Source organism: Ruditapes philippinarum, unplaced genomic scaffold (genome assembly GCF_026571515.1).
Source record: "Ruditapes philippinarum isolate M1 unplaced genomic scaffold, ASM2657151v2 ctg7393_1_1_1_1, whole genome shotgun sequence".
NCBI classification, from domain to species: Eukaryota; Metazoa; Mollusca; class Bivalvia; order Venerida; family Veneridae; genus Ruditapes; species Ruditapes philippinarum.
Window position 1 is genome coordinate 14,774 of NW_026866367.1, and position 25,776 is coordinate 40,549.

A 25,776-nucleotide genomic window follows, 5' to 3' on the forward strand; every position below is an offset into this window, starting at 1 on the left:
TTTTAATATCTATTTCAAGAACATTGACAATGAAAAACTTGGACGTCAACAGTGCAATACCTGACCTCTTATACTATCTAATATTTTTGTTGAGTAAATAATAGAATATCCAAAACTTCAGCATTTGCTGCTGAAATACCTTATATCATGTTAAAAATAAAAAAAATTAAATACCCAGCCTTTATTGAATTAAATCAGCATCATGGACACATCTGTCCAGACACATGGTAGGCCTACTGAAGTTTGGACAATTTAGGTAATTTTGATACCATCCTTCACATGCCTCAGATGTGTCAACATAATCAGAAATAAATAAACTTGTTTGTTAGTTAGGAGAAGAACTTAGCTGTACTGTGCCAAATCTTCAGATCTCTAGCTTTAAAATTATGAAATCTGTATGGAAAAATGTTCAAAAAGTGACCGGTTGATGGTCCCTCCTGACCAGTGCAGAGAAAAGAAACTTTTTGACCAGTTAGTTCCATATACGCTCATATTGTTTGTCAGTGTTTTGTTATTTAATTTATTTTCTGGGCTTTGTGCCAGGTATTCATTTTAACATGTAAAGATGTTTGCCATGTTGATGACAGCAGTTTAGCAACAGATTATTCTCACAAATACATACATGTACAGTATTACTTTTATTCTCTTTTAATGAGGGTGTTGCAGTATATATAGATAGACAGATAGATATATAATAACATATCTGAATAATTTCATTTAGCTCACCCAGTAGGTGTCATTTTGGAAAATCCTGTGTTCTTACCCATGTGATATCTAAAAGAATCAACAAGTGTCTAACAAGAAAAAAAACAACAGCTGCCTTAATCGTAGAGAAACAAAAAAAGAATGACCATTAGCTCAAACATATGTTCAGATTTAATAAGCACCTATGAAAGGCTTATAGTAAGACTTTACACAGGAAAATCTGTTCATACCCATCATTAACTCTTATTTACTTTCGTTAAAACATATAGCCAATTTTTTTTGATATGGGCAAGTAAAGTTAAGCTGCAGACAAGTTAAAACTTCTGCTCAACTTGTCCATAGGCAAATCACTTCTGCAAAAGTACTTGTCGGACTGGACAACAAAATGTTTAAGTTAATGTCAAGGCCTGGTTTGGCACTAGAAATACATAAAGTAGTTGAAAGAAATCAAAATATTCTCTTTAAAATGTATGTTTGTTGACATTTTTACTTCAAATCAGATCTCAAGCAAAATGAATCTTTGGATTTTCCAGACCACAATACTGTGTAGCACACTTAATTATGTTGAATGTTGGATTTATTATCTATATAGAGTACTTAAAGAAAAAACATATAATTTACAGACAATTTTGTTAACTTTCTTGCTTGAACAAGACATCAGTAATAATAAACTTACACATTAAAGTTAATTAAAGCAGTATTTACCGTTCACTTTAGCTTACTTAATGTTTTATTTTCATCTTTTAAATTTAATCATTTAAAGACATACAATGTATTACTTTGATGTTAAATTTTTATTTTGAATATTTTTAGGGATGAACTCTGCTGTGAGAGCTGTTGTCAGAATGGGTTCGTACTTGGGCTGTAAAACATACTATATCAAAGAGGTAAATCTTAATTAATTCAGCTTTTTTTCTCTACTTTGGGAATAGTGCCGGTACCAGACTGATTGGGAAAAAATATGTTATTTTGACATAAATTGGGAATTTTTATTATGAATTTTTTCAGCTACAAATAAGAATAGTCGTCAGGAATAAAGACTGCTAATATCTTCCACTGGCCAGTGGTGATTTATATGAATATGTTTCAGAGAAATCTCTTAGCCTTGTGGGAATTTTGAACAGCCATTTTGGGAATTTAAACATTAGATATTGGGAATTTTAATGTCTATTTTCTATTGGGAATACTACCTTTTTAGGGTAGTAGTTATATAAAGAAAACAAACCACTATCATAAATTCTGAGTGTAACAAATCTGTTATCCCATAGAAAACATTGCAGACTTTAAATCATCTCCTGCCATTCACTTATGAATATTTCACATGAAGAGGTTATCTAACTAAAATTTTTAGAAAAAAACAGCAGGCATCTTAGGCCATCTCCAACAGTTAAGCTGGAAAGTTGCCATTTGACTTCTGCTTTGAACCCTTTGCCTGCTGATGGCATCACAGTCTACTCATGCAACCAGGTCAGACCATGATCAGCCAGCACATCTGTACCATCTGATCATGGTCTGCTCTCTTTATTATTGAGGCAGTACTAATCATAAAATTTCCTCTAAAAAAAGTAATAATTTTGTCCAGATTGAAAGATGGACAAGTTTATTTAGGGTTGTTTAAGTATGGTTAAACCCAACCAGTAAAAGTTACAATTAGTTTTGATGTAACATTTGTTTAATATTTATTACGCTTTTTATTTAATTTAAAATTTTGCTTCTGAACTTACCATTGTTATCATGAGGATTTTAGCCTTTTACCTTGCTGCTGGGACCAAAAGTGACTGGCCTTTGCTACTACTTGTGTAGTATAAAGAAAGGGGACTAATCACCAAACAGAATAAAGCTAGATTAGACTGAATGTACAAGCTTGCCTGGGTCTATACTTGTAACATAATATGCATTATAAGCACTCAGGCAGCCAACTTGAAAAAACTAGAAAGACAAGTCTGTCCCTACAAGTTGTGAAGGTGTCTGCCTTTTAACCAAGACATCTTGGGTTCAAACTCTTCTTAGAGTCACAACCAATATGATTGTGTCCTAATACGACACCAGTACAACATGTTGTTGATTTATCCAGGAAGTTGCTGTCAAACTGATTAACATTAGTGGCATAAAACCTGTTACAATAGCTTAAATTTAGATATTTTTTGAAAATATAAATCTTTCTTTTTTCAGGGTTATCAAGGTATGGTAGATGGTGGAGACTATATTGTAGAAGCTACCTGGGCGAGCTCATCTGGCATTATGCAACTGGTATTGAAATAGCTTTTACTAGAAATTAAAATATTTTATAACATCCAATGGAAAATATAGTTTATTTCATTAATACTATAATTGAGAATCCAAATATTTCTGACAATCACAATCAATTAAAGAATGCCCATTGTCAATCAATTAAAATCAAGTCAACACAATCAATTAAAATCAAATCAACACAATCAATTAAAATCAAATCAACACAGGTACTCAGTTTCTTAAAACATAATAGTTAGTTTTTAAATAATGTACTTTTTACTGACATTATCTATAAATTTACTTTATATAAGTGGACTTGTACACAATATAATGAAATAAGCTAAGTATAAAAATTCCACCATTGACAGGCTATTATGTTTCTTCATTTCCTTCTTGAATGTCATGATTTTGCACTGTTTCGTGATATTTTTTTTCCAGATCATTTATAGAACTTTTTGCCTCATTTTCATCCAAAACCCTGAGTGATAAAGTACTGAAAGGAAATAAACCTGTGTTATAATACCTAGCAAACTCATGTTACACTTTAGGTTTTAATAATTACAAAGTTCAGTGCAAATTAAAATAAAATTTCAACCTACCTACCTTTGTGTTTGGTCAGTGACCATAAACAGAACTATTTATTCTTTGCCTAAATATATAGAGGATATTCAAGTTTTTTCTATAAATACATGATTTATTTTCATCGAGTGGTATGAAAATGAATATTTCATGAGTGGCGGTAGCCACGAGTGAAATATGGTAATTTTCATGCCACAAGATGAAATAAATCATGTATTTATAGAAAAAACTTGAATTTTCTGTTTATTATATACATTTTTCTCTTTTTTTGCGATAAAAATGAAAGACTTTCCCTTAAATTTTGTGTACTGGCAGAATTTAAAAGAAAGTAGTCCGGCAAGACATCAGTGAAAATACGGAAAATATGTTTCACTGCAGTGAAAAATAAATTTTTACAGTGAAAATACGGAAAATGAAAATACGCATTTTATTTCATCAATATTTCTCAATATTTCATTTATAAGTATATAATAAATAAAACAATACCTTGTTGTTAAAATGAACATTTTATTACAGATATGGCATTTGAACAAGAATTTTGAATGTTTATTATTTTTTGCATCTAAGGGAGGTACAGTTATTGGCAGTGCAAGGTGTAAAGATTTTCGGGAAATCGAGGGAAGACTGAAGGCTGCACAGAATCTAATTGAAAGAAAAATTTTGAGTCTCGTTGTAATAGGAGGAGATGGGAGCTTGACTGGTGCTAATATATTTAGACAAGAATGGCCCACTCTGCTCCAAAAACTTTTTGAAGCAGGTGAATAGAATAATTATTAATAATCATAAATTTTGATACTTTTCTAATAAATAGTTATTGTTACTTTTGTAATTTATTACTTGTCTATATACATATATATATGTTTAGTTTAGTTTATGCAAATTTGTTTTAGTTGGAAACTATTAGCTTATTGAAACATTCATGAATCTGTTCCTAGAACCAGCCAGTACTGAGCGATGAGTATAAAGATTCAAGGAAACAACAGCCTGCCCATTACATCAAATATAATATATATACATACATATATACATATATATAAACTCAATTAGCACAAAGAAAACACAATGGTCACTGTGGTATAGTGGTTAGCATACTGGACAGGCAATTCAGAGACCCATGGTTTGAGTCCTGGCTCTTATTTGTTATTTCTATGTACCTAAGGTGGATTGTCTGCTGAGATTTGACCAAAAATTGTGTTAAAATCGGTGTTAAAATCAGGAAAAACAAGTAAACATAGCATACAGATATAGTAGAAATTAGTACTAGAATGGTTGAATGATTTTAGAGCTCTCAGATTGTTAAAATGTTCAAGTAAATTTGCCCGAAAGCCATTTTTGGGACTGTTCTTGGTAAAAGTAGGAAAGAAACTTTCGTTAGAACAACCTCATCTGGTGAATATTTGGAAAAATTTTGTCTTGAGACTGTGGCAATGTTATAAATGCACTTTTGATAACTGGTACATTGTACTTTATTTGTTATGTTCATTTATATTTAAATAAACAAAGATTGATGAAATGGTTTCAGGGAGGATAACAAATGAGCAGTTTCAAGAATGTGGTCACCTGAACATTGTTGGTATGGTAGGTTCTATAGACAATGATTTCTGTGGTACAGATATGACTATAGGCACAGACACCGCCCTTCATAGAATCATGGAATCCGTGGATACAATCTCTACCACAGCTTCTAGGTATATATTAAACAGCAAAATTGATCAATTCTCTATGTAAAGGCTAAAGTGGCAATCAAAAATGATACAGTTATAAGCAGTAAAGTACTCTTTAGAGATTTCAATAAATAAAACAATGGTTTAAACAGGTGAGGAACACACATTCAACCATCATCGGAACCCACGGTACACATTCCGTATATACTACATTTAATATAATATAGGTATTATGGTAAATAGCCTGGGTTACCAAGGATGAGGTACGACACCAGGTCGAGTTTAATGATTTTAATCTAGTTTAATATACCTTGCAAAAGTAGGCTGGAGGAAATTTTGAAGTTGTTAGTGACTTTACCGACATCTGTTGCTTGCAGAGTGTGTCTAAGGCTATTCATTATTATAGATATCATAGTATTATTATTGTTACTGTGAAAAGACTGCTCAGTTATTTTAGTTGGCCAGTCTGAGAATCGAATCCACTATGTGGAGATCACATGCCTTGCATTCTAACCAAATGAGCTATGTGGGGGCTGCCCTATACAAGCGTCATAGGCAGGTTATAATCACCACAAGGATAAAAGATTAGAAAAGGTTAAATCTCATTCAAGCCACAAAATCACTTGTATTTGCTTGCTGTGGATTTGTTGCCCATTCTCAATTTGACTGTAGAAATTCTGTAAGAAATTTACTTTACGTAATTTATTCTATTTCAGTCATCAGAGAGCTTTTGTACTGGAAGTAATGGGAAGACATTGTGGGTAAGATCAACATAAAAAAATATATTTCATATTAAATGGACTTGTCCAGTTTCTAATTTTGGTACTGCCCATTATTATTTTTGGGATGTGAAGGTGAAAAATTAAATTTGTCATTTGACAGTATAGAAGTTTTTTTTCACATTCCAATTATTACCTTCCCTGGTTGCCATGTTGGGTTGGGGGGGGGGATTCCCAATATATCATATGCTAAAGAACTGGTAAAAATCTCTCATAATGCATCATCATCAAAACTGATGAAATTCTTTAACATATAGGCGCTATATATAATATTTTTCTGCACATGTGACAGTATTATACATTTAATAATATATAATCATAAAGGCACAAGTGTAATAAACATACAAGTGTAGGATTTTTGAAAAATGTGCTATGAGAATAACCATTTTGGGAAGGATATAAAGTAAAACAGATAGAAAGAGGAAGAAAAGGGGTGGGGATAGGAGGTGGGTTTTTGAGCTGTTCGACTTTACTGTAAAGTAATTTTAATGGTAAACACATGCATGTTTACATGTCATTCATTAACAATGAGCTTAATATAGATGTGCTACAGGTTCTACGCAAAAGATGGAATGAGATGTCTATTATATACCAGTTTAAAATAGATATATTTCACACCAATACACTTTTAGGGTTTTCACCATATGATGTTCCAACAGAAATCATTATTGGATCCAATCTTATTAATATAGCCTGTTTTTCATTTTCAGAATCCAAAACATTCATATCTAAGGCATATTGTACCCCCATATAGCCTTGTTTTTTGGGAGTTTTTTTGGATACCAAAAGATCAATATCAAATGCATATCATTCTTTCTGGACTCATTTTCATTTTTGATTCAAAATTACATATCAAATTTTTATTGAAGTAAACAAAAGTTCTTTCAAAATGTTAAAATATAGTGGTATATGAAACAAATAGGTTGTTATACATTGTTGAGAACAATAATGATTCTATTGGACTCATAGACATCTGCAAAACCTATATCAGACAGAGCTAGTACCCTGTCCAATATATAATCATTTTTGACAGATGTGCACTAATCCAATAGAAATCAGTATTGTATTCAATAATGTTTAATAACATTCTATGTATAATACAAATTAAATTATATATGAGCTGCGTCACGACAAAACCAACATAATGGGTTTGCGACCAGCATGGAGCTGTTAGACTTTACTGTAAAGTAATTTTAATGGTAAACACATGCATGTTTACATGTCATTCAATAACAATGAGCTTAATATATGTGCTACATGTTCTACGCAAAAGATGGAATGAGATGTCTAATAGATAACAGCATCCGCGCAGTCTGATCAGGATCCATGCTGTTGGCTTACAGACCCTATAACAAGTAGAGAAACTGATAGCGAACAGCATGGATCCTGATCAGACTGTGAGGATGCACAGGCTGGTCTGGATCCATGCTGGTCGCAAACCCATTATGTTGGTTTTGTCGTGACGCGGCTCATATAATATTTTTAATTCAGATACTTGGCTTTGGTTGGAGCCTTGGCAACAGAAGCAGATTGGGTGTTTATACCAGAGTGGCCACCAGAGGATGGTTGGGAGGATACACTTTGTAATAAGTTATCTGCGGTAAGTACTCTAAAATATATCAAATATTAGTATATCATATAAGCCTTGTGCTTCCAGTGCTGCCAGAACTTTACCTGCTCACTCACTTAGCAAAGTAAGTAGAGCATCAGATTTGTTATCCAGGCCCCGGTTTCACTAAGAAAAGATCAGGATCAAGTGATCCTGATTTTATTTTTATTCTTTTATTTAACTAAAATTGATCGTATTTTGCTAGAATTAAATGGTACTTATTCAAAATGTAAAAAATTGCAGATTAGCAAAGAAACAAAACTATTTTAGGATAAAATCAACGAATAACAAAACAAATTAAGAAATAATTGGATCAAAATAACTATCATTAGTAATTGCTCTGATGAGTTTGATTGGTCAGGTGAGCAATCTAGGGCCATCTTAGCCCTTTTGTTTACAGTTCTGTCATAAATTTTAAGATTTACATTCTCCCACTTCAGGAAAGGGCTACAGGACAAAGATTAAATGTTATTTTAGTGGCAGAGGGTTCGATTGACAGACATGGAAAACCTATTACAGCCAATCAAATCAAAGACGTAAGTAAACTGATTCACACACTTGTTTCTTACTTTATCTGACATTGGGTTTATAGTGTACTGTGTAAGTGGTCAATGTAAAAATTTATTTGTTTTGTTATATAGGTTCATTGTGATAGAAGTTATGCATTTTCAATATTTAATGATATATTTATTATATGACCCAAAAGTTGGATATCCCTGTCTTTGACAATAAACATTGTTAGATTCTTTTTCTTCCATGTTATTTCAAATTAATGATTTTTCGAAAATAAATAACAAAAACTAAAATTTTCATTTAGCAATTTTTCCTTATACTTTGTAGTAGCGTATGAATTCATAACTTTATTCATAACGGAACAGTGATGCTAAGACTGAAGGCAATTCATTGATTAAAGGCGTTTGGGAATAACATCATTTAAATCATGCGACTTGTCTAAATGGGGGATGTAAAACAGGGTTTTCTTGCCTGGTGTAATCAGTGGATCATCATGTCTGATATGCAAGAAATATATATACAGTCATACATGTATTAAGCGACCGCGCAAGGGAAACTCCCAAAATGGTCGCTTAATGAAACGGTCATGACAACAAAGTCAAAATTTATAACTGACATCTTTTTTTGCGTTTGGAATGTTTTTCAACTTCATTTAAATATTAATGTATAATAATTAGAACACTCCGATAATCTAAATGGATGCTAATGTAAAAATAACTTTCTGATATTTATTGACAAAACAGTTTTGATCCATTATGAACATGTTTGACATTTTTCCAGAATTTTTAAAATTCTCCCTTTTTTTGCCTTGTCTTCCACACGAAAACCCTTATAAGTGAAGATGTTTTCTGTTGTGCATTTTAATTTGAAACATACATCTAATTGTAATGATTAATTTAATTGGTGATCAAGTTCAAGGTCAATTCAATGCAGTCTAAATATCAACAGCGAAGCGATTACACCATCTGAGTAGGGGTGGAGGTTTGCAGTGTTTTATCGATATTGGGTAATACAATCGCACATATACTTAACTTCATTTGCATACGCTGAAACGGTTTTGGAAATAGTTTTTCACAAAATTAAAGTGGGCGTATTAGACAAAAGTCGCTTAATACTTGTGGTCGCATAGGCAAGTTAGACTGTATATATAATCTTAAAACTAGGTCAAGAATCAGATTATAATTTCAGTAATTTTAAGGGCAGTTCTTAGAAAGTCTGCATTTTTAATGGTTTTCACTTAAGGTTTAAACATTACAGTTTTTGTGCTGGCACTACATATAAGTTTTAAATGCTTTGGTCATGTGAATAATACAAGTTTTTGTGAAGATTCATGACAATAACAGAGATCTGCCAAGAATTTGAAAGTACTGGGCCCTGGGCCAACTTGGTCTGAAAATGATGGGCCATTTTTACCAAAGTATGGGCCTTGGGAAAATAAGTAAACATTGACCAAAATAACTGTTAAAAAGTTTGTACATAATTGAATTTCCCCGGTATTAAAACTTAAATCATATTTTATGACAAGTGGTTCACTTATAATTCTGTACTTTACCAATAATTAAAAATTATGCCTACATGGTAACTTTCTGACTAATATTAATTGCAGGCAAAAATGAAAATATTTTTTAAATGGCTGCTCAAAAATTTGATATGCAAATTTATTCACATAATTGCTGGTTCTTACTTGTAATGTCTTATATTGTGCATTATCCATTTAATTGTTCCTACTTTGCACCAAATGTCCCTTACCACTGTATATTGACGAATTTTATTGCCCCTTGTATGCCTCTGTGTAGACAGCATACATCAAAGACATTTGCCGACAGACCTTTTGATCATGAAAAAAGTCATGCACAATGTTTCTCTGATTGGTTAATCACCCTGTCAAACATTCTGATGACGAAATATACATCTTTTTTTTACACTTCATCAGCCAAAACTTACGTGAACTTGAGTGACCTTAGGGTTGATCAAGTTGACACCTGTCAGATTATACTGTAACTTACAGCATTTCTTAAAATAGCAACACTTTTTTTTCAGTTACCGATAATCATTTTAAATATGACGTAGTTGTATAATTTGTTTGTTTGTTTTATTGGATTAAATTTACGGTAGTAGAAATGAGTATCTGTGTGGAAAAGGGATTATGAGAAGTGCGGTAAGTAAGATAACATGGACAAAAGCTATAGGGGAATGGATAAACTCAAGAATATGCGTAATTACAGGGGAATGGGTAACATGTTGCTGTTGGTACCAGTTTTGTCTGGATGACTAAATAACCCAGCAGACAGTTTTGTTTTCTTATAAGTCTGGCACAGATTTTAGATGCGCCCATGGCCCTTTGCTGCCGATTTTCCTGCGCCATTCTCATTTTTTTAGCGCCAATGGCGCAAAATCGCGTCCTCGGCAGATCTCTGCAATAAATAGAGATCCTGTTTTTGTCTTTACATAAAATGACAAAATATTGATCTATCTTTTTTTTTTATAAAAAGCCCGCCAAAAACCAACTTTGTAAGCAATGCATCTACCAAACTTCTCATTGAACAAAAATGTATGTGTACTCATTGATGATCAATCTCATTCCTTTGTGCAATATTGGATTAATTTGTTTTGTATTACCTGCTTTACAGCTATTAACAGACAGATTGAAGTATGATACAAGAGTTACTGTTCTTGGTCATGTACAGAGAGGTGGCAGTCCAACAGCTTTTGACAGAATTTTGGTAGGCCTTGTATTTCTAGCATTGTAAATATAAACCTGTATCTTTATTCTCTTATAAAAATATAGCTTGGATGAAAGGGAGAAAAAATGTTTTTTCTCATCATATAAATTAGTCATTAAGAATGCAAGGAGTAGTACCTGAGATCTTAATCTGTCAGTTGTCATCTGATTTAAACATAAGATAAGATAAGTACCTTGTGAAAATTGAAAGCTTTATTTTTATCTTGTCTGTTTCAAAGAAAAGTTGAGCAATTGTGATCCCTGTGTCATCACCATTGTTGACATTCTGCAAGAACCTTAATGTAGCTCTTATCAATATAAAACTTTTATTACTTGCTTATCATGACAAAAGGCAGTTGTTAGATAAGGTACATTATGTGTGGGAACACCATGACCAATTGGTTGGTGTATCTAACTTTAAAACACCCCTTGGTGTATTATGTTTGAATCTGGCCTATGACTTTGAATTCTTTTATGTACCAAAGCTATGCTGCTAGCTTATGGAAAGTTGATGGTTCTACTTAAGTATCACTGTCTACTTATACCTGAAATAATGCAGAGTGGCTGGAAAATCTCCATTTTATCATAATAGTTTTAGTGTGCACCCTACCGCATGAATGAAAATTTCAATATACATTTTAATCTATACAACACAAAGAACAAGGCAAAAGTACTACATGTATTTAACAGGACTTCACTGAGGTCTTTTGGCTTGTTGGGAAATATTTTTCTGAGACTTGCATACCAAGATATATGTAAAATTTTTATGTTTTATGCTTTTTTATTTTTCACCTAAATGGAACTAATGTACGCTGAAATGATTTTTATTTATAATGTCATTTGTATATATTTTTGAAGGGAGCACGTATGGGTGCGGAATCAGTGCTTGCATTAATGGATGCCACGCCTGATACTCCGGCTTGTGTCATATCTCTTGATGGTAATGAAGCTGTCAGGGTACCTTTAATGCAGTGTGTAGAAAGGGTAAGTTGAATACAGCAGTAGCCAGGCTTTGTTCCATTCCTTAATTTGTTAAAAAAAATATTGTTGAAAAAAAAAAAATTGTTGAAAAAAAATCATGGGAGTTTATTGCTAGTATGTCATAACTGGTAAAATTTAAAGATCCATGAAAGACTTAGATGCCTTAGTTTAACATTGGAATATAAGAATTAACTAATTATACATTTTACAATTGACGGTTGTTAATTGTAACAGCAGAGCTAATCTGTGTAGTCACTTGGGAAGCAGATCAGTCTTCTGACTCCATAACGAGTACATACTAATTCAGTACCTTTACAATCTAATAAATTACATTTTTATAAATCCAAACCCCAAACACTATATATGCAAACCATGTTAAATTTATTTGAACAAGTTTGGATAAAAAATCTTATATAAGGCATGTTAGACATCCATGGCTATGCGGTTAACGTCGTTGAATCAGAACCACTGTTGGTTCAAACCCTATCCGAATCTTTCATGTGAGGAAGCTATCTAGTGTTACGGAATGTCTGTGATTCTTCACAGTGCCCCCTTGTGTTTTAAATAATTCACACAACTGCACCTGAGGTCTTCCTCCACCAATAAAGTAATAACATGGCAAAGTGTTATTTTGACTTAAAATCCAACAGAACAAACAAATATATAAAAGTGTTAATCATTTGTTTATAATAAGTTTTAGAAAAGGAATTGAAAGGACATTTAAGCATCTTTTTACTTTGTAGACTAAAAATGTACAGAATGCCATGAATGAGGGGAATTTTGAGGAGGCAGTCAGACTTAGGGGAAAGTAAGTTGTTGTTGTTGTTTATTTATGCTTATTATGTGAGGTCATGGATATGCAACAGGGGTTTACAGTAAGTGAAGCAACAATTTCATTATGTCTGATAGAAGCTGGGTCATCAAGAAAGGTACCAGTCTGCCCACTTAAGTGAATAAGGAGAGAGGTGGATTTTGTAATTGAGGGGTCACTTGTACAATCCTAAAGAAGAGGCAAAACTTCCCTGAAACAATTGATCTTTGGCATTAAATATGATAAACAAGATCAACAAGGAAAGGCGGCGTTCAATGAACGCAACCCCCACATGACCCAGCAACAAGAACCAATGGCAAGGAGCCCAGGGGGACCCCAAACAAAAACAGGACAGGGCAAAGACAGAGCACGGACAGGTTAATCATTAAATGATAATTAATTTGATTAACTGATTAGGAATTCAAAGAAAATAAAAATAGGCCCACAAAGGGGAAGGGGACAGGAGACCGGGGGGAGGGGGTGGGGAGTAATCAAAGAAATAAAAACTAGAGGCAATGGGGAAGATACTTACCGTAGACGAGAAAACAACAAGGGACACAAGCAAAAGTGTCACCAAAACATTAAGTCTTATTATGGTCATTAAGGCCCCCACGATTACACGTTTAAACGGATTTGTTTCGTTTTTCATTCATAAACGTTTACGATATTGTTTACCGTTTAATCGAAATGACTATATTGTCTTACAAAATTTCCTAATCATTGCCTGTAATCATGTATTTTATCAATTCTAGTGGTTTATTCCAAAGTAAACAAACGGAAAATGGGTGTTTACAATGCAAAAAATGTGTGCTGACTCAATCGTGATGAGCCCTTTCACATTCTTTATTTGTACATGTACACTTCAGCCTCATTAAAACGCTCATGTTGGGGTCCAATGTCTCAACACCGCGTTCTAACGAGGCTCTAATTAGAACGCTCATTGCGAAATTACCGCATTACCCCACCCACTGCATATATATTTAACGCTGATTTTTTTACTTACTGTTCAATGAATATCGACATTATCTTTTTCTAAAACCATTCAATGATGTAAACATATATAATATTCACAAATAATACTAATTATATTTAAAAGAAAGGAAAAACTTTCGAAAGAAAATTATAAATCATGAATGTAGTGTAAAACAGGTAGCCATTACTGTAATGACGTTTTATTAACTAGGGGACACAACTAAAGCTGGACTGTAAATGACACTGTAATTTACAGTCCAGCTTTAGTTGTGTCCCCTAGTAAATCAAACGCCAATTACCACCTGTCATGGCCGCTCTATTTACAGTGCAGGATTTTAAATTGATTTTGGGCTTGTGGGTTATTTAATTCAGCGAGGTTTACATGTCAAATATATGTGTGTGAATTTTAGTTTATTTATACTCACCACCGAATGCCAATGTAACAGTTATGATATGAATTTGAGATTTTGGAAACAATTTGATGCATGACTGATGGACAGGTAAAACAACAAAAGAGCGGATAAACGCTTACCTGGGCATGTTTTTCACACCTTTGGCGATCTTAAATGTCCTAATAACAATTGTTTATTGTACTTGGCTATCAAATTGAGCAAGCGTTATAGCGCGCTATAAATCAAAGTCTACTTAAAAAAAAAATTTTTTTTTTTTTTTTTGGGAAGTTTTTTTTTTTTGGGAGCCAAGGTCTATGAGCGCTCTACTGAGATTAGCGTTATAGTGAAGAGCGAGTTATCGAGGCTACAGTGTATTAAAAATAGAAAGAAAGTCATCATTTGGCGACTCAAATACATGGTGTGTATAGTACATAGAGGTACCACCGTTTAAACGGTATCGTTTCGGTTCTTAGCAATCGTGTAAACGTTTACAAAAAATTGTAAATGTGGGAGCCTTAATGGTCATTAGACTCTAACATCTGATTCAGAAACCATCAGTTGACAGTCACTTAAAGAAAAAATGGCTATAACTGGCTAGTTATCCAGAAAACTGTTAAAAATGGACTGACTGTCAAGATATGACCAAAAATGTGTTAAAATTACCTACCAGGAAAGAGTGTGAATAACTTAATTAACTAGGTGAATTTAAGTTAATTATTCACAAAAGCTAAAGAAAATTAAAAAATGCTAATGTTTATCATCTTAATTGATGTTGGTAGATAAATGTCTTTGTGTACAGCTGATTAATTGCCTGTTAAGTTTTAAATAACTAGAAACATTTTCCTAAAATATGAATACATTTCAGGAGTTTCCAGAACAACTTAGCAACATACAGACTTCTAAGTAAATTGCAACCTCCAAAGAAAACTGCTGATGAAAGTTCTGTAAGTATTTCTGCTTATTTTTTTAATATAAATTTTGAGGACAGAGTAAAAACTTTAAAAAAATTTTATAACAAATGTTGGTGATTAAAAGTGAATCTCTGAGGTTCAGAGTGGGCAGGATATAAGCTTACTTTAATGTTTGTTATTTGTTTTGGGCAAAAAAAGAGGACATTTATTTGGTACAACGAACAATGGGTATCAGCAAATTTTGTTCATTCCGACTATATTATTGTGAAATTTTTGGGTATATTTGACATGCATCTTAAATGTTCTGCATCTATTATTACAACATTATATTGCCTTTCAACAGAAAGAAAAATTTAATTTATGACTTGCCTTTAAGATTTTTATTTCCTACTTTTCCTGGTAGTTTGCCAGTATCCAAGTAGTATACATTGCTTAACCCTTTCACTGCCATAAGGACGGCATATGCCGTCCCTATCATTTTCGGCGTATTTGCCATATGGACGGCTTTTGCCGTTTCTATAATAATAAAGAAATAATAATAATAAATATATAGATAATTATACCATCGACAATAATTATTAGTATACTTGCAGATTTGGAAATGTATATAATTATTATAATACTAATAACAAATAATAATAATTATATTAATATTATAATATAGTAATTTCTTAGAAAACCCTCTGGCAAATAGGTGATTAATAAATCAATAACCCTCTGGAAGCGAAAGGGTTAACATTGTTAGTATTGACTTGCACATAAGGGAGTGGTGACCTAGTAATTAAGGTGTCTGCCTTTCAACCGTTCAAGTCCTGCTTTGGTCTTGATCATGTTTCCTCAAATGATTTTAGCACTGCATAGTTTAAGGAAACAGACTAAAAATTGATGTATATAAGTTGGAAGAGCTTTTACAATCAAGCTTAAATAAATCAGTTTTTAAAACTAAATCACCAGCTTAAAGGGGCTACACTGAGGTCTGACGGGTAATTTGGTGTCCAAAAAAAATGTATACAAATTTCCCCACAAATCACAATATTATGACTAAAATAACAATAACTTACACTTAAACCAACCCTCTAACAACAATTATGCTAGAAAATGCATATTCACATTAGCTTTTGATGCAAAAATGAAAGTTGGTTTACCCAGACATGTACGGAAGTTACCCACAATTCATCGGGTATAACTAAAATACGCAACGGACATTTTGGAACAACAGAGTAAACGGGGTAAAAAAGTCTATGATTTTTTCTCAACTCTCTAACCTATCATGTGTTTATATAACTTGAGTATAACGAAGAAAAACTGTATAAAAGATAATCAAGGTAGCAATTTCGTAGTCTTGAAAAATCAAACGCCAGCGAAGCGGTCATTTTCTAGACAAAACGGAAAAGATATTATATACATGTAACAATTATTTTCATTGACATTTCAGTTTCAATTTCAAATATTCTTAGGCAAACATAATGCATCGGTGATATTTATTGCTAAAACGAGCACAGTGTAATCACACTAATAAAAGTATTTAACGCTATCTATAACGTATTTAAATCAAATACAGTTAATGACATGTCTCATTTGATTTGATTGTTTGTATTTGGATGGAGTGGGGGTTACGTCACACAAAACTGTGTAGGTCATTTTTTGCGACTCTTCAGTTTTACTGGTGGAGAAAGAACTCAGGTGCCCCCTTTGCAAAATTTGTTTCTGGCACAAACGGGCATCTGTGTATGTAATGAGTGACGTTTCGTAGGCTATCTTGATAGGATCGTACATACACGTTCCACACACAATTACATCATATTCATACCATAAGAAAAATTAATGCACGTTTCCTATTGTAACAATATGAAACCCCAGAAAAAAACCTATGAACTAGCTTCTGAATGTGGCATTTCTATCGTTATTCCATAAAAGCACCCCCCCCCCCCCCCCACCCCCCCCCCCCCCCCGCCCCCCCCCCCCCCCCCCCCCCCCCCCCCCCCCCCCAAAAAAAAAAAAAGAATGAATACATCAATGGGCATGCTCTGGAGTGTTGGTATTTATTACATTTGTATTACCTGCACTCCAGTTACGCACTGTGCATGTATATGAATTCGATTTAACTCTGACACGTTTTCAACAAAAAGTCTTCAAACTATGATACAATAAATGTTTATGATTCTATTAGAAACTTGTTTAGAATTTAATGATTTTTTGGTGAAAACGATATAGTTTACTTGTACTACAGATAAGATCAAAGTGCTGAAGGCACTGAAGAAAAAACGGATAAACTATCACATTTTCACTCCAGTTTCACAGGTAAATTAATTTTATATGTCGCGGTTTACATCTAAATATCAGCTAACCTTTGCTTTTTGAGACTTTTGTTTTTTGAAAATAATCTAAACGAGTAAAATAAATCCTCTTTTATAGGCAAATAATTTAATAAGTAGCATCCCCCGATTTCTCTTTCATAAATTGGCTTTAGCAATTCTTTTCTATTCAAATATTAAGAACATTCTGTCAGTGACGTGTCCTCTACTTTGAAATCTTCCTGGTGTGTTTTTTTCGGTAACAGGAAGAAAATGACAGTCTGTTCGTATCATTCGGTAACAGGAAAGAAAATGACAGTCTGTTCATTTGATCTTGACTGTGAAAAATCATGTTTTGTGAACCAATTTATCCTGCCGATAAAGATTTTGCAAGCAATCTGGTGGTTTATGTTCTAGTGCTTACACTTAATTTTTAATTCCAAAGAACATTTCTTAGGAGACCTTTAACGTTCGATTACGGTATAATCACTATAATCGAAATACTTAGGAATTAATTTTAATTCCTGTTACTGTGAAAATTTTTCGTTTCACGTGTTTTAAAAAATACTTAAGTAGCTCTAAAATTTTTCAAAACGATATCCAGTATTTCCGAAACAATTTACAAAGGCTTTTAATACACAATTCTTTATGAATCTTAAAGTATTACGAGAACCACCCATTTAATCTCCAGAAATACATACGAAAAACAAGATAAATCAAAAAGGCTGCAAGCTCTGTGGTAATTTTCTGATCTTTGCAATATAAATCGCACTGTTACAACTGTATTATTTTCCTGTATAAGTTTATTTTTATGTACTATAATTCTTCTTGCTTGGTACCAGAGTTTGAAACATTTTGCATGACTAGAGTTGCATCAAAAATCATTTATGCTCATTTTTATGACAGCCACACTTTATCCTTGCATATCGTGGCTATTTCCTTTAACAAAGAAACTTTATAAAAATAATTGCTTGAATTGGGATTTGAACCCCAGACACACTAAACGAGGCGCGTTACCTTGCACCACGGAGAAGATATACGAACAATGCCTGAATAAAATCAAGTAATACTAAATTTAGATTTTTACTGCATTTCGGGTTAATTTCGAGGTTTTTTGTTTCAAAGATAAACCTGTTCTTTAACATTGATGTAAATAATTTAACAAAAATATTCTCGGCCCAAAACAGTCCGACATGTATATATTCCACTACTCGACAGTCAGATTTATTTGTGAAATAAGCTCTCGACATCGCTTAAAATAGCATTTTCATTGATTAAAATGATATTCATCCGCGTAATTTGTGAATGTGCATTCATTGACAATTCTATAAGCCAAAGCTACTTTTTAACTTTGAATGCGTTGTAATTTGTTGGATACTTATAACAAAATGAAAATATTTCTTTCTTTTAAATAGGTAGTTTTCAGGTGTTTTAAGAACTGTTTGATGTTAGATTTGTCGTGAAACCGCTGTGTCAGAGATTGAATGTTAGCTTTGTATTTCTGATCGAAGATGGTAACATTCAATGAATACAACACCCACACGACCAAGCAAAACAGGACCACAGCTAAATTATCAATGAAAACATTAATTTCAGGCTTTCAAGTGGTAAATAAAAAGAATAAACAACAAAAATGAAAAACAGGAAGAAAGAAGAGACAAAAGTAGAGAAAAGTAAAGGTTTTCGTGCTATAAAGAAAGAAAAGCAGCGTTCTCTCCGTAACTTATTTTATGCAATGAAATGCATCCGATCAATATTTAGCCATTGTAGTTTTTTGAAACCAGTCACTCGTGTTTTCAAAATAGTCGGGGGAAATGAAACCCGACTTTTTTTATCAAAACATTTACAAAACTATTAACAATGAGTATGCCATGATAAACAGGCTATAAGGAGTAAAAACAATGGTTTTATATATGCATTGCCCTTTACCGTCTAGGAGTTGGAAGTATTATAAAACATAGTTTAAGCAATGGTTTTGTATGAGGTGAGGTTAATAATATCTTACTGAAATCTTAAAGTTACTTTTACTTACCTGCCCTTCACATTTTGTCTTGCTGTATCATGATTTTGTTTGTTTCGTTTAATTTGAAAGAAAGTTAGGGTTTTAAAAAAACAACAACTATATAATCAGTTTTTAAGTTTATTTCACTAGTCACGGCAATAACCCTGCTGTGGAAGCTTGACTATGTCGGGGGCTGCGTCATGTGAACGTTGCCGTCGCCTTGATTGTCTTTATTCCAGTTTTCCTTTTTTACTCTTATAACGCTCTCAATTTCTTTTCCACGGGAAGCTTTTCAATATATTGGTAACATTAAAGCACAGCTCAATTGACCCATCACTAGTACGGAGGCCTTCCAATAAGAAAAAAATTTATCAGGATATCTGCTAAATCAATAATGATAATAATAATATTAATAGAGCCAGATTGTAACTCTTTTTCCGACCTTCTTGATAATGTTTACCATGTGCATGAAAAACAGGTATCAATTACCTATAGTTCTGAATGTCTAGATCAAAACATAGTAATCTTTTCATCAACAAAGTTTACATCCAATGCGGATAAATATGCAAGTATGTATGTAAAATGATAAATATTAAATTTCAGATCTATCTAGCAAAGGAGATCGATTTTTTTCTTAAAGAATTTTAATTATGTGCACTAGACATACATTAGAAATATTATCTAATAAAGTTGAAGCCTAAATGTCCTATAATGAGGCCGGATTCATTCTCTATTTAGCCAGTGCTTTCAGTGCTTTGATCAGAGTTAAAGAGAAAATTCTGGAATAACATTCTGTGTGTGCATGTTGATTTTTTATGCTTACAATACTCAAATTCATGTTCGTTGTATAAAAGGTATTACGAAGTTTTTTTTCCTGAAAGGGTGTCAGATAAACCAAAGTGACCTTTGAAATAGGACCCATTACACTGATTGACAAAGTAAATTTTCTTAGCCTAGATATCATGATATTTTAACCATTACAAAGTTAATACATAATATTTAATAATTACACGAAAGCTCTCAAATTAACATAGAATATTTGTAAAATTTGTGTTTGTCAGTTTCGAACTCCGTACGTTTAGCTAAATTCATCATTGTAATGGAGAAAAAAACATGATTACAACAATGTAATGCTTTAAATATATTGAAATTGCTTTTGAAAGATTTTTCTCACAAGAACATATGTGAACAACAAGAAATTTAACAAACAAACCCATTATTTGCTTTTAAATTTATGGATTGTTGGTATATTCCGGTTTCGCACTTTCGTTGCTGCCGATACACAAAAAATTCTCCGTTTCGCTTTTTAGTCATCCCGAGAATCATCACGTGACCGTTGTTTTTATTCAGATTTGCAAACTGAAAGGTGTTTAAACGCTTTTCCCACAAAATTGGAGAAAATATGTATTTCAAACGACTTGCCAATCCAAAGAACACATATCAATGTATCACTGATTCTGTTTGAATGTCCCTAACTCGCAGGTAACAAAAAAATATCGGTTCGTGAAATTTTACTTTTTTTTGTGACATTCGGCCGTACCTCAGTGGAGTACCTTTAAATGACTACAGATATTTCAAAGCATGCATTGAGATGTTTCCTATGATTGTATTATCATTATTTTTTTCAGAAAGGAAAACGTTTTGCAATTATGAACATTGGGGCACCTGCCTGCGGAATGAATGCTGTTGTGCGTTCATTTGTGAGACTTTCACTTGCCCAAGGATACACTGTTCTAGGTATACATGACAGCTTTGACGGACTACTTTATGGAAGGGTACGTTTAATTTCAGAAGTTATTTGATTTTGTAGACTTTATAGAAATGTTATGAGATGCATTGTAGTGTTGTCACTTTTAAAAAGATTCAAACAGGTGAAATTTAGTTTTCAGTTTTCAAGCTATTATGTTTTTAATAAAGTTATATCTGTTAATGAAAAATTAATCATTATACTTTCATACCATCAATTCAATTAAGAAAATAACTTCATTTTAAATCTTTTGAATGTTGATGGCGGTAGTGATTTGCCTATGCCACCAGTTTAGATATGGGCTAGCCTGCACATCTGTGGTGTTAGAACAGATTCTATACTGTTGTCTGCTCAGTTTGATACTGACATCCCTTAAACTAACAATGGACTGTTCCAAATTCAAAGCAGGATTATACCATTATGTGAAATCGGGGTAGAAAGGGTCAATATTACATACATGTTTAAATAGATCATAAAAAAACGGTCATCATCAAAATCTATGAAGTTGTTGCATTTCAGAAGAATCCCTGAAAGTTTTTAAAAGTGACATCACAAAAATATTTGACCATTTTCCAAATGAACTAGAGTAGGGTTTGTTTTTTTGTATGAAGAAATTTCAGAATTTGAAATGTTATGTTCAAGGATGGCTTTTCTGATCAAGGTTATTTATTGCAGCAATTAACTTACACAAGACACCAGTGTAGAGCCGTGCCTTTCTGCAGTTTGAACAGGTTTTATACTGTCGCTTGATAAACAAAGTTTATTTTGACACAGAAATTCCTTCAACGGCTAATGGACTGTTCCATAGTCAAGGCAGGGCAAGTCCATTGTAAAAATATAGCCTGGTTTAGGTTTCGAAAACATATTTATGACTTTCATCAGAATGGCCATCTTGTTTTAAACTTTAATGCATTTTAATTTTGTAAAGGACATGGTTAGTACTGTATACCCTCTAATTAAAAATCCTTATAAGGTCCTGTCTTTGCCTAGTTGGTATTGGCCTTTGCCTTAAAATTGTATTGACTATCGTTTTACCAAGGGACATTGAATAAAAAATGTGTGAAAAAAATATCTGTCTAGCTTTCAGAAGACCTTTGGCCATCTTCTGGGTGAAATAACACACAAAACGGAACCTGACAGGTCTTTCTCCACCAGTCTAACTTACAAAGTTGCCATTTGTGTCACTTGAATCTTAAACATTTAATTTTTATACGCCCGTTTGAAAAACGGGACGTATTATGGGAACGCCCCTGGCGGGCGGGCGGGCGGGCGGCGTCCAATTTTGTCCGGAGCATATCTCCTACATGTATGGAGGGATTTTAATGAAACTTCATAGAAATGTTCACCACTATGAGGAGCAGTGTCGCGCACATGAACCAGGTCTCTAGGTCAAAGGTCAAGGTCACACTTAGAGGTCATTGAAAAATGCTTGTCCGGAGCAAAACTTCCACATGTATAGAGGGATTTCAATATTACTTGGCACAAATGTTCACCATTGTAAGGCGGAGTGTCGCGTGCAAGATTCAGGTCCTTGCGGCCAAGGTCAAGGTCACACATAGAGGTCAAAGTTCAGATAAAAATATGAAGATGTGTATATGGACCATTAGTCATCATTTATTGAGGGATTGTAACACAAATGGTCATTATCAAGACTACGGCTGTGATACATATAATTTAGGTCAATATATACAAGGTCAAGGTCACTAAAGATGATGAAATATCCAGATTTTGTAAATAGAATTTAATCAAAGGGCGACAACAAAGTTATTACTTTGTTCATAAATGACTTACACAATTACTCCCCTTGATCTACTTTCACTTTCAATTCTAAAAATAGAATTTAATCAAAGGGCATGAAATAATCCTCTTTCTTGGACTTGAGTATGTTCTAAAGAATGTAACATTTATTTACACATGTTTCATTCATTGGTCAAGATTCTTAACTGTGATAACTATGGTGTTCTGTAGACTTGGTATTTGTTCATAAAGATCATACAGTAATTACCTTATCAAATGTAAATACTTTCTCATAGAAATTTAATTATATTTTAATTTTCAAGTAAATATCAGTTCAGCTCATTCAAAGATTAAGAATTGTAATGAAATGTATTTCCCTAGAATAAAATCTTAAATCAGAATTTTTTAGTTATTAAATTACAATTACATGTACTTTTTATCTTCCCTACTGATTTGTTTTAAGGTGCATTTAACAACACAGTGCCAAGGATAAAAACTTGCTTGCTAGATAACACTTATCCATAATACCCCCATCTCCATCTAAAGCTTTCGTAAACGGGCGTATTTTGTGACTATGGCACCCTTGTTTTGTTTATGCAAATGCGATTTTATTTAAAACATGAAATGTTACAGAATGGACATAATATTAATGTAGGGACTATTTGTTTCCTATAAGTGGAAACAAAATGTATACAGACAAGTTAGGCAACTTAAACCTGGAGTTAAAAAAAAAAAACAAAAAAAAAACTTGGTTGAAAAGGAATTTGTTAGGGGATATACAGTAACACTTAAAAGTAGAAATTGTTTTGAATGAATGAGCATGACAATTTGATAGTCATAGAATTTATTGGATTTGTATTTTTTCGTGACAATATATACACATGTACTTAATTATAGAGTTTTAATTTATTATTTTAATATTGACCTAGTCAAATTATTGCTGATATCATTTTAGCAATACATGTGGTATAAGTTTAATATAAAATATATACATTTATAACCTGAAATGGATTAAAGCTTTTTTCTATATCTATTGGCTGTTTGTTAATTAGACAAAGTGTGTTTTAAGATATTCAGCTGAATTCTTATTACCTTTTTTCTGGAAGTAAAATGAATTATTCATTAGAATAACATGCCAAGTACCTTAATGCTCTTTACAAAAGATCTTAGATTTATGCAGGTAATTAAAGAAAGTAAGCAGTCAGTTTGTTTGGCAATTGAGATCTCCCTCAAACTCAGTAAAGCTGAATAGTTGCCATTATGATCTTTACAGTGTTGGTGCAACTTAAAATCCAACCAAAATACCTTACTTTATACTTGAAAATGCTTTTGCATGATTTAATTTGAAGCTTCTGCTCAGAATCTATTTGTCAGGGTTATACAACAAATATTGTGGACCAGTCTATATACACAGGTCTTTCATTGGTTGCTTTCAAATTTGTTTTACAAAGCAACCAATCAGACTGTAGAGTTTGAAATAGACTAGTACCCGGTTTTAAAGTTTTATAACCTTGTGCTCAGCTGTGAATATTGAAGTTTCATTGCATTAATGAGTGTGTGTTTCTTTACTGTGAAGAATGCAGAGGCAAAGAGTGAAGGGCCGAAAAATTACGTAGAAATATTTCAGGAGGTGATTCTTGCTGTGTGCACAAATGTGTGATAACTCTTGTTAAAATCATGCAGAGTTACTGCCCCTTAATATCTTTTTAATTTTGGCTTTATAAAGAATTGTTTTTTTTTTTATAAAAACGACTTAGAATGTGAGAAAATGTTTATGCCCCCAAAAATTTCTTAATTTTGGCTTAATAAAGAACTGTTTAAGAAAAAAATAAACAAGAATCTCACAAAAAAGACTTGTTTTTTTTAAAAAAAAAAATCAGTGTTAAAGTGCTGAAGTCTGTGATAATTTAGTTGTTTCAAAAAATGACTGAATATTTTAAACAATGTACTTTTTTTGAGTTGTGACAACTGAAAGACATCTGAAATAAAAATTTATGCAAAGTTATGCAGTAATGTGGCAAGTCTATATTAAGTAACAAATAATTCTGTGTAAGGCCATGGCTTGACTTGATTGGTTTCTGTGTGAGTTTAAGTTTTGAATTTGATTTAGCTTTAAATTTAGTTTGGTGTTGTTTTTTTTCGTATGCATGTGTGTGAGTGTGTTTTGGCATAAGATTTGTTTCTGTTGTCTTATGAAACAATTATATTACTTTAACCAAATGTCTATGTGACTTTACTCCTGTCAACCTCTTCTGTTATTTAAACATTTTATTAAATCAATTCAATAAAAAATAATTAAGAAAAATAAATTTGAAAATTATAATAGAAGAAAAATAAAGGCTTCAGAAGGAATAAATTAATAAAAGTATGTATGTAACTTGATGAAAAAATGATTTGTTTATACCACCAGTTAGCAATTGCTATAGAGCAAACAACATACTTTTGATGTGAGAGGTCTGAAGTTTCATTCACAGGTACTGTAGGACTGAAAGATTATCAGTCTTTAACAATAAATGCCAGAGATTTTTTGAGCCGTGTCACGACAAAACCAACATAGTGCGTTTGCGACCAGCATGGATCCAGACCAGCCTGCGCATCCGCGCAGTCTGATCAGGATCCATGCTATTTGCTTGCAAACCCTATAACAAGTACAGAAACTGATAGCTAACAGCATGGATCCTGATCAGACTGTTGCGCAGGCTGGTCTGGATCTATGCTGGTCGCAAATGCACTATGTTGGTTTTATCGTGACGCGGCTCATTTTTTTTTATTTAACAGACATGTGAGGATTTCAATGGCTGTTTGTTGTTTCTGTTATAAGTATAACATTACAAAAACTAAACATATTCTATAGTTAGATGTATATCATTGTGGAATGATACATTTTGACCATTTATCTTATGTTTTTCACAGTCTACGGAGCTAATTAACCCGGTAAGATGTATTTATTAACCAAGTTACCTACACTATATGCTTTATATTTCATCTGCAGAATCCTGGTGTTGTCATAATTATATCAACATTGTATTTTTCATGTTCTATGAACTTTGGTTGATCATGACAGTTGATAATAGTTAATATTTTGTCTTTTAGTCTTTCCATATTACATACTGACATAGCACCTTA

At 32.7% G+C, this 25,776-nt stretch overlaps 1 protein-coding gene across 5 annotated transcripts in view; it reads left to right on the forward strand.

Moving 5' to 3' along the window:
* Positions 1 to 25,776, forward strand: part of LOC132732296 (ATP-dependent 6-phosphofructokinase, muscle type-like) — a 49,183-nt gene that overhangs the window by 4,406 nt on the left and 19,001 nt on the right. For 2 of the 5 annotated variants that reach the window (XM_060718687.1, XM_060718689.1), the window contains exons 2-14: positions 1,519 to 1,592; positions 2,878 to 2,955; positions 4,084 to 4,273; positions 5,039 to 5,204; positions 5,897 to 5,941; positions 7,451 to 7,559; positions 8,009 to 8,104; positions 10,712 to 10,804; positions 11,662 to 11,787; positions 12,528 to 12,592; positions 14,825 to 14,903; positions 20,795 to 20,941; positions 25,564 to 25,584. In XM_060718687.1, the coding sequence (XP_060574670.1) occupies positions 1,519 to 1,592; positions 2,878 to 2,955; positions 4,084 to 4,273; positions 5,039 to 5,204; positions 5,897 to 5,941; positions 7,451 to 7,559; positions 8,009 to 8,104; positions 10,712 to 10,804; positions 11,662 to 11,787; positions 12,528 to 12,592; positions 14,825 to 14,903; positions 20,795 to 20,941; positions 25,564 to 25,584 (1,289 nt within the window). Of the gene's footprint in view, positions 1 to 1,518; positions 1,593 to 2,877; positions 2,956 to 4,083; positions 4,274 to 5,038; positions 5,205 to 5,896; positions 5,942 to 7,450; positions 7,560 to 8,008; positions 8,105 to 10,711; positions 10,805 to 11,661; positions 11,788 to 12,527; positions 12,593 to 14,824; positions 14,904 to 20,794; positions 20,942 to 24,226; positions 24,281 to 25,563; positions 25,585 to 25,776 lie in introns of all 5 variants that reach the window. The other 3 variants (XM_060718688.1, XM_060718690.1, XM_060718686.1) reach the window with 2 other exon arrangements.